This window comes from Erithacus rubecula, assembly GCF_903797595.1.
Source record: "Erithacus rubecula genome assembly, contig: SUPER_Z_unloc_1, whole genome shotgun sequence".
NCBI classification, from domain to species: domain Eukaryota; kingdom Metazoa; phylum Chordata; class Aves; order Passeriformes; family Muscicapidae; genus Erithacus; species Erithacus rubecula.
Window position 1 is genome coordinate 159,512 of NW_027635590.1, and position 18,354 is coordinate 177,865.

General features: G+C 42.1%; 1 protein-coding gene across 6 annotated transcripts in view; it reads left to right on the plus strand.

The window, feature by feature from the left end:
• Nucleotides 1-18,354, plus strand: part of PIGG (phosphatidylinositol glycan anchor biosynthesis class G (EMM blood group)) — an 82,308-nt gene that overhangs the window by 51,387 nt on the left and 12,567 nt on the right. For 4 of the 6 annotated variants that reach the window (XR_013777219.1, XM_079330880.1, XM_079330884.1 and 1 more), the window contains one exon: nt 562-725. Coding sequence is in view for 5 of the 6 variants with exons in the window: in XM_079330880.1 (XP_079187006.1) it covers nt 562-725 (164 nt within the window). In the remaining variant the exon portion in view is untranslated. Of the gene's footprint in view, nt 1-561; nt 726-1,770; nt 2,323-3,028; nt 7,895-18,354 lie in introns of those variants that run through there. The other 2 variants (XM_079330882.1, XM_079330881.1) reach the window with 2 other exon arrangements.

Here is an 18,354-nt window from a genome sequence, read left to right on the forward strand (position 1 = left end):
TTATATGGTGTAAAGATTTGAGAAGGAGAAACTTCTCTGAATTTGCCTGTCCTAATCTGTTTACATGCAGGAACTTGTGCCATGAGGCAGGCAGGTGGGCGATGTAATGTTCCATTACAGCTCTAAATTAGAGTCCTGCTGTCTCTAAAGGCAAGAAGTATTTATTTTCTGGTGTAATTCTAGGCAGCAGACCTAAAGTCTTGTGTTTGAACCTTCTGTGATGAAAAATGCACCTTTTTCATTCAGCAAGTAGAGGTGTTTATTTTAAATTCTTTTTTTTTTTAAATGTAACTTATTAAACAATAGGCATGTTAATTTGCAGACAAAATAACACTCGCAAAATAGCATGCTGTTTATGCTTTTGTTAATCTGTAAATTCTAATTAAAAGCACTTGTTTGGTAAGCTGTTCTGTTGAAATTCAGATGTAAAGAATATAGCTGTACTGTAAAGCAATTTAAAGAGTCAGTCCTTAATGAGTGCAATAATTAATATTATTTTAATGTATTTTAAATGTATCTTTGGAAGTATTTGGATATTTACTGTTTTATCCCTATTTTCAGGGAAATTCAAATGGCATTGCTACTGTGGACATTTCAGCAGGTTTTGTGGGACTAGACAGCTATGTGGAGATACCAGCTATCTTCCTCACAGCATTTGCAACATATGCAGGACCTTTCCTTTGGGCCATCCATCTGCTGTGCTACTTGAGTTCTGAAGTTAACAGGTAAAAATTTTTGAACTAAAGTAATGCTCCTCTATGTAGATGTAAATACCATCCATAGAGTGTGTGTTTTTTCAAAGAAATTTTTGTTTACATAATCTTTTTGCCTGAAAGTTAGTTTTGTGTTTAAAAAATGCATGCTTCTTTTTTCAGTATAAGTTTTTATCACCTAACTCTTCCAGTTCCATTTTACCTGCAGAACTTTTGCTTTGGGAATATACATGTACATTGAACTAATTTTGTTTCTTAATGAGTTCTCAGTTTGCTGTGCTAAACTACTTTAATTTTTTCTTTTTTTAATGACAGCATGTTCTGCCTAAAACCAATTTTCTTGAGACCTTTTAAGTTAGAGGCATGAAAAGGGCTTTTTAAACTTTTAGAACAGAACTCTAACTTAACTAACATGGTGTTCTTTGAATGTCCTTCTTTTACATAGTGACATGCAAAGTTTTATAAACAAAACATATTAACATTATTGTATGTTACTGGTTATTGCAGTCATTTGTAGCTAAAATATTTGTATTTCTCTAGGTATCTTGTTTGGTGAATGAGTTAAAGTAAAATGAATTATTTCATTGGAATTTTAAGAAGACAGTTGTAAAATGCTGATGTAATTTAAGAGTGTGCGTATAAAGTCCAATTGGACTCTCTCATTATTCAGGGTATTTAAACTGAGCATTACAATATGTTAAAATAGAGGAGTTGTGAATTCCATAATGTATCATATCAATGCAAAAATGCCAAAACTTAATATACTTTCACAGAATTGAGATTTGACGGTGACTAAATTCTTACCATCTCAGAGTCTTTTCTCTGTTATCTACCTTTTTTTCAGTGATGAAAAGAATAATGCAGTAGGCTTGGCAGATGGGATTTTAGACAGTATTTAGTATATCACAACTTTTTGCTTTAGGCATTGTCAACCTTGGTAAACCTCTGACTCCCTTTTATCTACAGAGTGTCATCTGGTCTCACCCTGTCAGTGATTTTTGCTTTCTAGCTTCTCTCTTCTCTTTTTGCATCTTTGTTTTGGGCTTTGCCTACACAGTGTACTTGTGGCTCAGTTGTGTTCATTAAAGGTGTAAGGAGATAGGATCACCAGCTGACCAAGCTGCACAGACCAATGGAGGATTTTAAGCCAGGGAGGACCTGTTCTAGCAGACTAAATTTGTGCACAGTCACTGTGCCTGTTGTTCTGGATTAACAGGCTCCTTTAACAGGTATTCACAGTGATTAACCTTTGTTCACTGATTTGCCTGTCTGCTACATGGCTCTCTAAAGATGTCTAACAGTCTCTGCTTGGTTGCTGTGGGTTTATGCAGACCAGTGCTGGGCCATTGTATTGATCTACTCATGCACTCCTTAGTGTAAATTGAGACTCAATGTAGAACCTTATTTCTTAGTCTGAGGCCAGCTACCTTAGTCTTTAGTCTTAAATAGATTGATACAGTCTAAGTACTACTGTTTGAGTATAATACTACTGAAAGCCAAGCTTTTCTATGTTCATTCTGGTATTTTTTTGCTTCAGGAGGAGTAGATGTGGAGTACACTAATTATTGATGTCCTGATTTGCATAACCCCAGAAAGTCCATTCTTGAATTTTCCTTACTACCTATTGACTTGACACTGTTTCTAATGATCCCCAGTTTAGCTTTAGTTACTGCTTTGCTCAGTCAATAAATTTTTCCAGTATCCAAACTCTTCAGGTTTTTTCCGTTCTTTCAGCTCTGTTAACAAAAGAATGAACATGCACATATAAAAAGTTTTGCTACTTTTCTTCTTGTAAATATGTGACCCATGAATCTGGGTATTGCTTGCATTCTATGATTGTCCTGTTTTTCCCAATTCCTTTATACGTCTGCTGTGATTTTTTTTTAAATAGCACTGTGCCATTTAACTGTTCACATATGTGTTTCTGCCATGTTGGGTTTTTTTTGTGGCCCCACTCTCTGTTCTTCATTGTCACACTTAGGTGCTGTGGAACTGACACTTCTTGCTTGAGCTTGGAGGATTCTGATCAGTGTAGAGAACACTGCTTTGGCAGCATTGTCTGGGAAAGGAGAAGAAAAAAAAATTAAAGAACTGCAGTTTTATTGTTGTTTAAAACCTAGACTGCAGACTGTGATGAGCACTAACATACAATGAAGAGAAAATGATAACATGCAGCATGTTTTTTGAAAGCTCTTCTGACAAAAAACTTTTGGTGACAAAATCTTTGAGTATCTGTACTTATGTTGCTTCAAATAATATACATCTACAGTAGTGTTGGTTGTTGTTCTGATGTTTTTCTGGTTGAATTTTTGCAGATTAAATCTCAGCTAGTAGTGTTGCCAGGTACAGTGCTGGCTTAACCTGTTCTCAAGTGGGTGGCTTTGGCCTGTAACACCCACATCACTTATGTAAGTAGTTTCCATCAAGCAGCTTGTGTCTGTAGCCATTTTAAGGTTCATTTGGGTCAACTGGTAAGGCTGTTTCCTCAATAAAACAGTACATAAATATGGACTGGAATCTCTAGCTGCAGGGGCATGCTTAAATTGATATCTTAATCGGCTCTGTACATTAATGTTAATATAGCCCCAGAACTTGGGCTATATACTTTTTATTTTATTCTTGTGCTTTGTCATTGCTGTCCAAATGATTCTTATTACTTGCTTGTTACTCCTTGGAACCAAAGCTGAAACTGCAGAAGGCAGGAGGTTGGTTGCTTCATGTGTTTTCTCAAGTGTGTAGGGGGCTGAACATTTTTTAAAGAAGTGCTAGATGCTTCAGAATGTTCTTTATAAAAGCTTCTTATTAACTGCTTTATAGCAGTGTGCCTTGGTCAGTGAAATTCAAACCCCTACTTTTTCATGTGGTCCTGAGAGCAAGATGAAAATGTGTCCAAAACCACTCAGCAGTGTAATTCTTAGCAGAGAGCCTTGCAGTCTGCAGCCTCTTTAAGAGCTGTTGCATCTGAGGAGGTTGGCCTGGATAGGAAAGCCTGACTCCAGGGCTGTTGTTAATTTCAGCCACTTAGCAGAGCCCATGTAATTTACAGCTCCATCAGTTGGGTCAGCTTACCAGAGCTTTTTGCTGAAATTCTTTGAAGGTGTGTTACATTGGGCATCACTGCCTAGGGGCAAGTACCTGTACATACCCTTCCTTCTTTTGGCACTTTGCATTTATGAAGGCACAGAATACTTCAGTTTGGAGACCAGCCTTCCTGCAAAAAGAAGGGTCAGTCAGAGCAAGCAGAGATACTCCAGGGTCTTCTTGAGCAACCTGTTCCAGTATATGGCAGCACCTGGAGTTAAGCAGTTATTCACTCATGTTTAAGGGGAATTTGTTGTATATCGTTCATCCTTTCACTGATCACCAGTGAGAACAGTACGAGTATGTCTCCTTCACTTCTGCCTATGAAACATTTATTAGCATTGGTGAGAACCCTGTCAGACTTTCTCTGCTCAAGGTTAAACAGTCCTGGCTTTCTCACTTTGTTAGATGCTCCAATCCCTGAGACATCTCTGTGAACCTTCAGTTCTTTTGCTCCAGTACACTGATGTCTGTCTTGTATTGGGGGCCCCAATACTGGATCCAGAACCCTAGATGTGATCTCACAACTGCTCAACAGAGAAGGAAGATCATCTCCTTCAACCTGCTGGCTCCATTTTCGCACTACAGCTCTGGGTTGGTTCATGGGTACATTGCTTGCCTGTGCTCAACTTGTCTGTCAGGAATCATGTATGTCCTTCTCTACCTAGCTGCTTTCCAGATGGTCAGCCCCAAGCCTGTTCAGATGAATGGTGCAGAATTTGGTGTCTCCCTTTGTTAAACATCTTTAGTTTCTTGTCAGTCCATTTCTCCATCTGCCAAGATGCTCCTGACCATGCAGACCCAGCTCCTGCACAGACTATTCCTCCCAGGTCTGTATTGTATGGAGATTTGCTAAGGGGGCACTGCCCCATTGCCTAGTTCATTAGTGAAGACATTATTAAGCAGTTCTGGCCGCTGTGTGACATCCTGTGGTTGATCACTGGTGACTGGTCTTCAGATGGAATTTCTGCAGCATCTCAGTAGTTTTTCAGTTCACCTTATTGCCCACTTTTCCTGGCCTGGACTGCATCAGTTTGCCAGTGGAGATGTGATGGGAGACATTAAGAGCCTACTTGTGAGATGAAAGTGCATTAGATACATGTACACCATATGCATTTTGCTGGTATGATAAGGTGGAATAGAAGATAAGGAGGTTTTCAGACAGTACATTTGCTGTAGAAATGTAGTTGGAAGTCCTTAAATAATTTGCTTTCATCTGAACAAAGTCCTGAAACTGGCGAGATAGTCTCCTCATATGGAAAGGTAAATGTGTTTCTAAAATAATTAAGTGGCATGTGATAGACACTAACATGGATATTACTGCCACTTTTAATCCTTCAGGCTCTCCTGAGAAACTTGGCAGCATAAATGTGAAGGGATTTTCACAGACAGAAATAGAAAGAACTCTTTAGGTTCAGTCTCCATGGAAACTGTGCAATAACTCTTGAAACTATTTTTGTGATGGGGAGTACTGATTAAACTGATGCCTGAACTTAACCAAGTGTTCTGTGTATGACTTGCATGAATTCCTGCAAGCACCTGGATCATGTAAAAGGTAGTTTTTACAGTGACCACACTATTGCTCTGATCTGAATTAGAGCTTTGTGTTTTTGGGTCCTTACAACTGGAAAAGGATCCATGCTGTTGGATAATTTGACCTATATTATATGACCTCACTGTGCAGTACACTCCAGATGGATTCAGCTTCCAAGCTCCTACCCAAACAAATTGTCATGTGGGTGATGTTCACAGTGTTGTGTAATTGCCACTCTTTCAGTTAGGCATCATGATAGTTTTCAGATTACCAGCGCATTAAAATCTGTGTTTTAGTTGGTTTAGTTAGTTAGGTGTCAGGGTGAACTGGTGGGCGTTTCCTAGCACTAGAAGCCTGCATGCCTATTAGTTTTTGTTCCTCAGATATCAGAAATTGTAACTGTGCTTTCACATTAGCAAATGGCTGTCAGATAACAAAAATGTATGTATGCCCAACAGGAAGGTGTTAATAGTTGCATAACGTGAGTGTTATGCCTTGACTATGTTAATGTAGAACTTTGGCATAGCAAACTTAAATTTTGCTTTGAATTCTTTTATAATGCTGATCTAAACAGAATTAGGATGGTGTGCTGGCTAAGGAATTTCAGTAACGTTAATTTTTGCCATTTTCAGCCTAATTTGTTTGATTGATTGAGTCCCCTGTTCACTACCCATGTTAATAAATGAATCATTTTTCTTTCTGATGTAAGCTGACCGTGCAGTGACTGTTTCAGTATACTTATTTTTTGACTCCAAGGTAGAAAGTGGAGCCCTCCTTAAAGACGAAGGACAATCCAAACATTTTCCACTGAACCCTTCAATATTTTATGCAAGTAGTTTTTAATTCTTCTGTTTAATTCCATTCTCTCTTACTTAGGTTAACTAAAGCTGAAAAAATGTTGGCATCTAAGAGTACATGCTGCTGCTTTCTCTAAAATTATAGTTCTTGTTATCTGTTTTACTGCCAGCAGTCTCATTCTCTGAATAAATAAAAAGAAATACAGAGGTCATCTACATATTTGGTGATATGCATGGAAATCTAGAAGTCATGGAAATCTGACTAAAACTGGGCTGGAATTTTATTGCCACAAGCTGCAAGAGTATTCTACTCACTTAGGTTTTTCTTGAGATGCTGTCATTGTACAGATGGCTGAAGACTTCCCTTGGACTTTGTTACTGCTCTGTGATGGATACCTCTTCATTCATTCCTTTTTCATGTTGTTGAGACACTGACTTTTCCTATGAGACTTCCTCCAGGTAGCCATGACTGTCAGTATTGAGAAGTATTTTCTAGTTGGAAAAGGATCCAGCAAAATAGGGTTGCTTCTGTTGTAAACAAATAAATTGCTTCAAAGCCATTTGCAAAATAAACATCATCCTTTTACTCTGTGGATCAGTTTTAGGAACTGAGTATTCTGTGTAAATATTAAGGAAAGTTATGTGAACAGAATTTATAAATACACAGATTTGGGGTAGGTTAGGTTACTTTTGCTTTCTGTAGATAAAAGTAAATGTCTGAAAGGATTTGGAACTTAAAAAGTTATGATCTAATTTTTGGTGGAGCTAACATATCCAACATGAGGTTTGCTTTCCAGTAATGGTTGATGACCCTAATTGGGAAGTTGTCCTCCAGTGTGCCAGCTACTGCCCAAATCATTAAGACTTATTCACTTGGCTTTTAAATGGTCTTATTGATATAATTGCTCTGAGATTTGTTCTCACAGACAGAACTGCAGTCTTAGGTAGAGACCACTTTGAGTAACATCAGCTAAACTTCTTAATTTAAATGGTCTTATCACTTTTTCTTTGTGGGTAATACTGAATTGAAAGGGTTCTGAAAATCTTTTTTGTGTCTGCCCAAGCTCTGATTTGAGGTTGTCATGGTTACATTGTCTTCTTCCTCTTGTTCTTCTGGTTTTCATGTTACTTTTGCTCAAGAGTGCGTAGCTGAATTGACAGTTCTCATTGCATCTTTAGACCTGCAACTGCCTGCAGTGCAAGTAGGCAATACTGCTTTGCTGTACAAAAGGCTGCAGTATTTGTTCTTCAGTTTTGTTTGGAACCTCTGTGTTGTGAGACAGTATTTTTCTGCCATTCTGTATGGTTACATCTCCCAGTGTTGCTTACACAAAAGAGTTCATTAAATGTTAATGCATGCAAAGCTTACTGAATATATTAAGACAATTGGTATTAACCATGTTGGACATGAGTAACCTAGGGGAAATTTTGTGTTCCAATGATAAGCATGCAGAGTATCCTCAGAGAATAATGACAGTCTAGTCAGAAACTGTTAGTGGGAGACAAAAAGAACTTGAAAAGCTGAAAACGATAACAATGAAAGGTTGGTTAAGTTTTGTGTCTGTAAATAAACTTACGGCTGTTGTTACTGAACTATGGTCACTGGAACATAACAGAGGAGAGCTAACTTTCCTCAAAGTTGCAGGATAATAGGTGGTCTTGCAGTGTGTTATTTTCAAAAAACAGATCATTCTGCAATAAGTGGAATTTTAGTAAATTTGTATGAAGGAGATTAGGTTTTTCTACACTGCCATGTAAGAACATTTTGATTAGTCAACCTAGCTGATTGTAGATGGTGCTGTTATGAAATGAAGTTTAATTTTCCTGTGTGTTTTCCTGCTGTCTCTGGCTCACTGTCCTTCATTTTATCTTGTTTGCTGTCTCTTCTCTCATTCCTCCGTATCCCTTTCTTTAGCTTGTTTGTTATCTTCCCTATTCCTGTCTTGTTATCTCTTGTCACCACCATGCCACCCCGCCCCAAACTTCCCTTCTCTTTGGACACTTTGTATCTGTTTCTTATACTTTTTCTCCCTTGCATGAGCATCATCTCTCTCCCTCTCACACTTGCATCAAGACTGCTCCATGCAGACTGAGGAGGGAGACCAATATGGAAAGCATAGAATTACAAGAGTAAATAGTTATTTGTGCATATGAGGTGTTCCAGTCAAACTGAGGCACCTGGATATGGTTTAATACCTCTGTGCATGCTCCTCTCTCAATGTGTCAGTCTCTGTCTGGTGCTACACCTGTCTTCACTCTGCCCCCCCTCAGTTATTCCTCCCTCTTGCTTTCCTACCCTGTCAGATACATGCCCTTCTTGTGCACTTTGCTGGTTTCTCATGACTGTGCTTTCATCACCCCTCATGTTTGAGTTTCCCATTTTTTTATGTGCAGACTTTTCCCACTTGCCACATGTGTGTGCTTCCTGCGTCCCGTGCGTGTGCTGGTTATGCTTACCTCTCTCTCATGGGCTTACCCCCTCTCATGCTCTCCTCATCAGGGCACTCATGTCACTCTGATGGATCTGACCCCTTGCAAGCCTGCTTCTTCCTGCCTTGTGCTTCTGCTTTAGCCTTCCTCCTCATGCACTTCCTCACTCACACTTCATGGCTCCCTGACTCCCCATCATAGCCTTTTCCCTTCTCCCTTGCTCACTTCTTTCATCTCCCAGTCGTGCTTGGTCCTTCTCATACATGTGTTCTTTCTGCCTTATGTACTGTACATCTTCTCTCACACACTCCTCCTTTTCTCTCACATACCTTTCTCCCTCTCTCTTACTTTCTTCTCTCACCTTTATGCTCTTTCCCTGGCTGGCACACTTCTCTGCTCTTCAGTGTGTTCCCATTTGCAGCTCCTGCCTTGTATGCTTCCCCCTCTCATGTATGCAACACCCATTGCTCATACACTTTCTCTTGTTCTCCCTCTCTCATTTGAATGTGTTTTGTTTTTCTCCTGCTTCCCTGTGCACGTTCTATCTCTTGTGGTTTTGTCTTGTGCATCCTTACATCTCTTTTTTCTTTTTGTGTCTTCCTTTCCCTTTTGTAGCTTTTCTCCTTTCTTGCATTCTTTCCCATGACTCACAGATTTTCCAGCTCTCACATGCACTCCAATACTTACTTCCAAGTGCAAATTACTTGCACTCTCCTTCTCTGTCCCATGTTAAATCTTTTACCTGGGTTCTCATCTTCCCTCCTACCCTTCTTTCACTTGCCTTTTCCTCCTTTCATTCACTTTGTCCCTTTGTCTTTTACTTTCTTCTTTGTGAGCTTTCCAGTCTCTGGACAGACATACTTTCTTGCATGCACTCTGCCTCCCCTAAGCTTGCAGTATCTCACTTGTGCTTTCTTCTTCCCATTCATCATCTGTCCTCTCCGTCTCTATAGTTTTTCTTCTAAATCTGTAGAGCTTCCCCCAGCCATACTTTGTTTTTGGCTTGTGTTGAACCTTCTTTTCTTCCCTCTTGGATCTGCATTTCCTCTCTCTTGGGGATTTCCTATCTGCCTTTCAAGCTTTCTTGAGTCCTTTCCAAGACAGAGTGGCTTCCCCTCCTCTCTTCTCTTTGGCATTGTCTCCACTTGTTCCTCTTCTCTGTTGTTCCTTTCCCACATCTCTTCTTCCCACTCTCACTCTGAGGCTTCTACTCTCTTCCGCTCTGCACCCATATTTCCCTCTCTCTGATAGGCTTTGGCTTTTTCTTATGTGCTTTGCTTTGACTGCCCCTCATCTGTATCTTCAGCTGTATCTTCAGTGATCTGTACAAAGGGATTAGATCACCCTCTGTCAATTTACAGATGACACCAAGTTAGCTAGAAGTGTTGATCTGCCGGAGAACAGGAAGACCCTGGGGAAGGATCTAGACAGGCTGGATCAATGGGCCAATGCCAGTGCTATAAGGCCAAGTTCCAGGTTCTGCCCTTGGGTCCCAACAACCTACAGGCTGGGGGCAGAATGGCTGGAGAGGTTCCTGGTGAAAAAGGACCTGGGGGTGCTGGTTGTCAGCAGCTGAACATGACCCATTGAGTTCTCCAGTGACCATAGATGTCAATGGCATCCTGGCCTGTATCAGCAATAGTGTGACCAGCAGGACCAGGGCAAGGATTGTCCCCTTGTGCTTGGCACTGGTGAGGCCATACCTTGAGTCCTGTGTCCAGTCCTGGGCCCCTCACTACAGGAAGGACATCGAAATGCTGGACCATGTCCAGAGAGGGCAGTGGAGCTGGTGGAGGGTCTGGAGCACAAGTCCTGTGAGGAGCAGCTGAGAGAATGGGATTATTTAGTCTGAAGAAAAGGAGGCTCTCTACAGTTACCAGAAAGGAAGTTGTAACAAGGTTCCTTTCTTATTCTGTCCATTTGTTCTTGTGCTTTGGCCTGTAACTCTTGCATGTACTTTCCTCCTCTTGTGTGTTTCTTCTTGGATGCATTTTCTGTCCCTTGTACACTTCCCCTCTTTCAGGGGGAATCTTCCATTGCCTTCTGCATGTCATCTTTACAAGCTTGTTGCCTCTCTCTCACATACTTTGTCTCTCATGTCAGCTTTACCTGTCACATGCTCTGCTGTTCCCTCATTTGTGGTTTGCTTCTTATTGTCATGTGCTTTACCTTTCTCTCTTTTTTCCTCTTTCTGCATCTCCCTCCTCAGTGTTTTGTGCTCATGCTTTACCTCTTATGCATGTGCACTTTGTCTCGTGTGTGTGTGCTTTGCCACTGTCTCCCTTGTACACATTTTGCTGTTTTGTCTTTTTTCGTGCTTTGCAGTTAATGTGTCAATTTAGGCATTTTACTTTCCTAGTCTCTCTTGCTGTAGTCTCTAACATTCTTCTCTTTCATGCATTTCCATCTTTCAGTTTTTCTCTCCTTGCAGTTTGGCTCTCACTGTCCCCCTTGTGTCACTTACTGTCCAACTCTCTGCCTCACTGTACTTCTCTTCTGCTCACTATCCCTCCTTCTGAATCACACCCCCCAACCATTCCTCTCCCTCCATAACTTTCCCTCTCACTCTACATCTCTTTTTGCCTCCCTCTTCCCTATCAATCTCTCTATCTTAGGCCTCTGTGCTTCTCTTCCTTCATCTCTTTTGCTCTGTCTTCTATCTTTCTACCTCCCTGAGATGAGCTTTTCCTCTCTCATTTGTCTCCCTGCCCCCCAGCTTTTTCTTTTCCAAACATGTTTTACCTCTCACTCTCTTCTTGCATGATGTTTTTTACCATGCTTGCCTTTTTACATTCTCCCTTGCTTTGCCTCTTTCACTTTCTCAATTCCTCATGTGCTTTCCCACCTCTCTGACAGGTTCTCACATGCACTTTCCCTCTCTTTCATGCTTGTGCTTTCCCTACAGTGCTTGCTATTTTTTGCTCTCAGCATCCCACTGCCTTCCTTTCTCTATCTATGTGTCTCTTACTTTTTTTTTTTTTTGTCTTAGATATGTTTTCTCTTCCCCCTTCTACCTCCCAGTCTCACTCTTATTTTTCTTCTCTTTGTGTAGCTTCTGCCTTAGTCTCTGCTTGTCTTAGGCTTTCTCTGGACTCCTCTCCTCTCTGCCTTCCGCTTGTCTCTCTTCTTCCCTATTTTCCCTCTTAGTAGTGTGGTTTTTTCAGTCAATTCCTTCTTATCTCTCAGCCTTTGACTCTCTCTTGGCCATGTTGCCTCCTTCCCAAAGAAACTGTCTCCTTCTTGTAGATGTGCTTCTGATCAGCCTTCCCTTTCACAGAAACCCTCCCCTCTCCTAAACCGTAAACATATATGCTTTCTCTTACATATATTGACTCTCACACATCTTGCTTCTCTCTTGGTTTGCTTTTCTCTTATGTTCTTCAGGCTCTTGTATGTTTCTTTTCTATTTTTTCTGTCTTCCTCACTTTTCCTCCTTGCTGTCATCCCATTGACTTTTCTTTCTCTTGCTCTTACTTTCCCTATGTATTTTTCTCTCTACTGTCTCCAAATTCCTGTTCTTTTTGAGATATGCTTTCCTTCTCTTTCAGATAGGTTATTCCTCTTCCTCTTACATGTTCCTGCTTTTGCAGTTTTCCTCTTTTACTTACATCTTCACACTTGTGCTTTCTTGTTGTTGTGCCACTCCTTACTATCTGCTGCTGTCCCTCTCTCATATTTCTCTTTTTTCTCTTTCCCTTTCATCTTTCTCATTCCCTTTTCCCCATCTTATGCCCTTCCTACCCCCTTGTTTTGCTTGGTTTTCTGTCTTCAACTGCCTTGTCCCCCTGCCTCTTTTTACCTCTCTCTCAAACTGTCTTTGCCTGTGACTCACATGCCACTCCATCACTGAGAACTTTCCGCTTTCTTGTGCACACTCTTGTTCTCATGCTTGTGGCTTCTTGTTTGTACTCTGTTCACTATTTCATTCCCAATTACTTACTTCCTCCCTCTCTTACTTACTCTCTCCTGAGCCTTCCATTTGTCTCAGACACGTTTTCCCTCTCTTTCGGTTGTGCAGTGCCATTCTTTGGGATGTATTTTCTCACTCTCTGGTAAGCTCTCCCTCTTGACTATGCTTTTTTCTTCTGACTTGTTTTCCTCATCTACTTGATGGTGCACACTCACTAGCACTCCCTCCAACATGCTTATTTTCTCATGGTTTCTCACTTTCTCCTTGCCTTCCATGTTTTCTTTCCTCTCTTCCATGCACGCATTCCAACTAGCTCACCTTCCTTGTGCATTTGCTTGCTTTTGCCTTTTCCTTTCTTCTGCTGCACCTCTCCCTGACACACATTCCCTTACATCACTTTACCCCATAGATGCTTCACTTCTCTCTCGTTACCTGAATTTCTGAATGTTGTTTCTGAATGTTATTGTGGTACGTGTGCTTATCCCTATGCATTTTCCTTCTCTTGAACCCTTTCCCTTCTCTTGTCTTCTCTCTTGGACACACTCTTCCCCCACCTCATCTTTTCTGATTTTGCATTTCTCTTTCTTACTCTGCTTCACTTTCCCTCTCCCTCTTTTGCTCTGCTGTTCAGTCTTATGTTTTCCCCATCCATTGCATACTTTTCCATCCCTGAAACATGTTATTGCCCTCACTTATACTCTTAAACTCTCTTTGGTTCATTACCCCTCCTTTACTGCACAGCATGCCCCCCACTACCCCTGTGTCTGTTGGATGCACTGTCACTTTCTTGAATGCACTTCAACACACTCTTATACTTTGGCTTTCTGTCTCATGTGCTTTGATTCTCTTGTGTGTTTTTTATCTCGTGTTTCCTTCTCATTGTTTTGCATTTTCTTTCTCTGTAGTGCATTCGCAGTCTCTTTCCTCATGTTGCATGCTTTCTCTCTATTACACAATTTCTGTCTCCTGATTTCAGTTTTCCTTTTGCTCTTGCTTCCAATGCTTTGTGATTTTCCTCCCTTTCTTGCATGAGCCTTTGTTAAGCCTTGCTATTCACATATCTGTCTTGCTTCCCCCCTTCACCCACTCACTTCCATTCTCCCCCACACTCTTCTCTATCTCCAGCTTGATTTATTTTCATTTTATTTTTATTTATTCGCATTACCTCCCTCATTTGTTCTCTCTGGCTTACCTTTCACCTATGTAATCTTTCCCCTGGCATATTTTCCCTCTCTTTCCCATATTTTCCCAAAGTTGTCTACTTTCTTCTCTCTTAGCTTTCCCACTTTCAGGTGCTTATTTTTCATCACATGCACTTTGCGTTGCTTTGTAGTTTCCCAGGCTTGCATGTGCTTCTTCTTTCTCTTGCCCTTTCTTATACCTCTTTCTTCCTCTCCCTGACATGCTTTCTATTACACAATCCCTTTCTTTCCTGCTAGTACTTTTCCTCCCTCATACCTTATCTCTTGTGCTTCCTCACCTTCATTCATGCTATCCCTCTTTCCCCTTCTTTTTCAATCTCCTCCTTTCTCTCACTTTCCACTTTCAATCTCTTTTTCCTCTCCTCCCCCCTTACTCTGTCCCTCCTTTGATACTCCTGTTTCCCCACTCTGTCTCTCTTTACTCTGATTTTACTCTATCTCGGACATTTTTCCTTTCACATTCACTCTCTCATGTGGTCTTCCTTATTTATTTTCTTTGCCTCTCTCACACTGCTTCTGACATGTCCTTTGGTCCCTCTGTCACATGCTTTCCCTCTCTTGAATGCTGTTTCTTTCTTTCGCACTTTCCTTTTCCCACTTCTCTTTGTCATTTTTTCCTCCCCTCTAGGTGCTTTTCCATCTCAGACACCTTTTCTAATTTAATGTGTGCACTTTCCCTCTTGCTCATACTTGCAATGTCTTGCTCATATGCTCTCTACTCCTGTTGCTTGCCATCTCTTCCCATTGCTTGCCACCCTTACTTCTCCTAAGTACCCTTCTCTTTTGCCCTTGTTATTCTTTCTCTTTGTCTCTATCATTTGCACCTTAGCCTCAGGCATGCTTTTCCTCCCTGATGTGTTTGTTCTCCCCTTTCCTCACAGATTTCTCTAAAGGGGAGATGAGCAGGTGGTCCCCTTCCTCTGGCAGCCATTCAGGTGCAGGGAGAGGCTTCCTCTGGCCATCGGAGGTGTGATTGAAAGAAGGCTCTAGGGACCGTGGTGAACAGGGGTGTGGCACGTGTTTGAACGTGCAGGCAGGGATGCAGCCATCCTCCTGCTAGTGGGATTTTTATTTTGTGTTTGCGTTGGTTGGTGTTCTGCTCAGTCCCTTGAGTGGCAAGGACAGATGATGAAAGGAATGGAAGAACCTGCATGATCGATAAGTGGGCTGATGCCATCAGCAGAATTTTGGGTTCTTTGATCATGGGGCCATTTTTACAGCACCTGGCATGCTGGAGCCGGATGGGCTCCATCTGTCTACTAAGGACAAAAGGATTCTTGAATTCATGATTTGGTAAGACTCATTTAGAGGGCTTTAAACTAGGTTCAGAGGGGGAAGGGAATGCAACTAGGCTCTCCAGAAACAAGCCCATGGGTGGTAAGCCAGAGTCAGGGGTGAAATCAGCAGTCCAGTTGAAGTGCATGTACACTAATGCACGCAGCATGGGTAACAAACAAGAGGAGCTGGAAGTCACGGTACAGCAGAAAAGCTATGACATAGTCACTATCATGGGAGTGTGACAGGATGACTCACATAACTGGAGCGCTGCAGTGGATGGCTGCAAGCTCTCCAGAGGAGACAGGTGAGGAAGAAGAGGTCGAAGGGTGGCTCTGTATATTAGGAGGGACTCTCAACACCACAGAACTTGAGATTGATGATGGTGCAGTTGAGTGCCAGAATCAAGGGGGCTGTCAACAAGGCTGACATCCTGGTGGGAGTCTGTTATACACCACCCAGCCAGGGAAAAGAGGTGGATGAACTGTTCTATAAACAGCTGGAATATGTTTCACAATCACCAGCCCTTGTTCTTGTAGGTGACTTTAACCTGCCGGATACCTGCTGGGAACTCAACACAGCAGAGAAGAGGCAGTTTAGGAGGTTCTTAGAGTCTGTGGAGGACAACTTCTTGTCACAGATGGTGAGCAAGCCTGCCAGGGGAGGGACAATGCAAGACCTACTGTTTGTAAACAGAGAAGGGCTGGTGCGAGATGTGGTCATTAGAGGTGATCTGGGGCACAGTGATCATGAAATTATAGAGTTTTCAATCTTGGTGAAACAAGGAGGGGTGTCAATTAAACTTCCCCGCTGGACTTCCAGAGGACAGACTCTGGCCTATTCAAGAGACTTATTAATGGAGTTCCTTGGGAAGCAGCTCTACAGGCTAGGACAGAGTGGCTGGACAGTGCCCAGGGAAAAGGGACCTGGGGGCACTGCTCAACGGTGATTGAAAGTGAGCCAGCAGTGTGCCCAGGTGGCCAAGAAGGCCGATGGCATCCTTCTCTCATGCTTTGCATCTGCTGCTACCCCCCTCTCTCTGGTCCTTTCTCCCCAACTAGTGCTAGCCAGCACTCTTCCTTTCCCTCCCCCTTCCTTCTCTCCCTTCATTGTTCCACATGCATTCCCTTTCTAATTGGCACACTTGTTCATGTCTCCTTCATCCCATCTTTCTCAGACATGTCTTCCCTTAATCTTTCTAGTGTTTTCTCTCTTACTTTGATTTTGCCTCTCTCATTTGGCATTTCTATTACACCTTTGCTGTCCTGTAACTACTCTTTCTCAGGTAGTTCCCTGTCTCAATGTTTTCTATTCTAATCTCTTCACCTCATATCCCTTTCTCTTGTATGCTTCATCTCTCTTTCACACTTCTCTCTTTTGATTTTATTTTCCTCTTGCTTCCATTTTTACCTGTTCTTTTCCTCCCTCTACCTCCTTGTATTTGCATTTGCTTTGCCATTCTGACATTTTGCCTCTTTCCCTCTTCTTCACTTCTACTTTTTTTTTCTCCACTTTCCCTTTCACTGGCTTCCCACACCCTTTTCTTCTCCCTTTGCCCTTTACCTGTGGTGCACCTTGTGCCTGTCTGTCTCAACAGCCTCCCTCTCACATGCATTCTTCTTACTCTCATGTGTTTCCCCTCTCACATGAATTCTGCCTGTCATGCTTGCATTATCTCCCATTTGTGCTTTTCCTTGCTTGCTGTTCTCATTCTCTGGCACTCCCCTCTCTCATATGTATTACTATTCTTCACTTCTGTGTCTTCCTACTTCTCTTGCATGCTTTCTGTCTCACAAAATTACCTTTCATGTTTGCACTTTCAATGCCACTTGTGCTTTCTGTTTCATCTAGTATCAGTGTTCCCTCTCTCTTGCTGTCACTTCGTCTTTTTTTGCTCCCTCTCTTTTTCTCTAGCTTTCCCTCTCTTCCTCATTCCCTCTTTCTTATTGTCTTCAGTTCCCCCTTACATCTCTCTTTCTTTGACTCCCACCCTCTGTCACTTGCCTCATCTTTCTCACACACTTTCCCAGTAGTATGTGATTTGCTTCCCTCTCACCTGCCGTGTCTCTCTCTGTCATGTGCTTCCCCTGAACTTTGCATGGCTAACTGATGTCATGTTCTGCTCACGTCGCACTTTCTCACACCCCTTCTCCCTCTTCAGCTTATCCATATTCCCTCTGCTGCACACGTCTTCCCTCATGCTATCATCCAGTTTTATTGTCTGGTATGTGGCTTTTGTCTTGGGCATGCACTTTGTGCTCACCCTCTAATGCTTTGCTTCTCTTGCATGCTTTTTCTTTCCCTTGTGCTTTACTGTTTCATTTTTTATCTTGTGTCAAGTCTTTCTCTCTCACTAACCTCTTCTCTCACGCTTTCCCACCTTTCTCACATTTTTTCCTCTTGGATTTCCCTCTTGCTTGTGCTTCCTGTCTCTGGCTAATGCTTTCCCTCCCTAGCTTGCTACTTCTATTGCTCTCTGTCCTCACTTGCTGCCCTTCACACTTCCTCTAGCTTTACATCTCTCATAGTATGTTTCTCTCTCTGTCAGATGCCCTTACTGCTGTCCTCAGTGTTCATGTCCTCTCTCTTGAGTGTGCATTTTCTCTCTCTTGGATGCATTTTGACCCCTTCTTTTGCATTCTATCTCTCGCTTGCATTGAGTCTTTACTCATTTGTGTGTGTCATCTTTCTCTTGCATGCCCTTGCCCTCTGCCACTTTGCTCTTCTGCTGCCCCCTTTCTTGCATTGCTGTGCAAGGCACACGCTTCTCTTCTTCTCTGTTTGTACTTCCTCTCTTACTCCTACTGTCAATTTCCTGTGCTGCTTCCCTCTCTCTCATGATCTTTTGATCTTTTATTATTTCTTCTTGCTTTCCCTTCTTTCTCTTCCTCTTGTTTTCCTTTCCTCTCGCACATGATTTCCTGTTTTTCTTCATCTTTCCCACACTCTTCCCTCCTCGCACTTTGCCACCTTGCAATTTTCCCCCTTGCATGCTTCATGTCACTCACTTGCACTTTAGCCCCAGCACATGCTGTCACTCTTGGCTGTGCTTCCTGTGTGTCTCTCATTTAGTAGCGCTTCTCTTACTCTCTACTGCTAGTTCCCTCTCTCTTGGCATTCCTGTCCTCCGTAATTTAATTCATCTTGCTGCCCCCTCACTTTCCCACCAAAACTCACCCTAACACTCTCTCTCTTGCTTCCTTACTCTTCTTGCCTCTCGTGCACCTTAGCACTCACTGGCATGCACAGGTTCTGTCACTCCCACATACACTTCTTCCCCATCAATCTGTCTCTCCTGGCATCTTTCCCTCTCCCTTGCACTCCCTTCACCCCTCTCTGGACATCCCTTCCCTCCCACCCACTGTACCTTTGATTCCCCCTATCAGACATCCTTCACCCTCTTACCATCTTT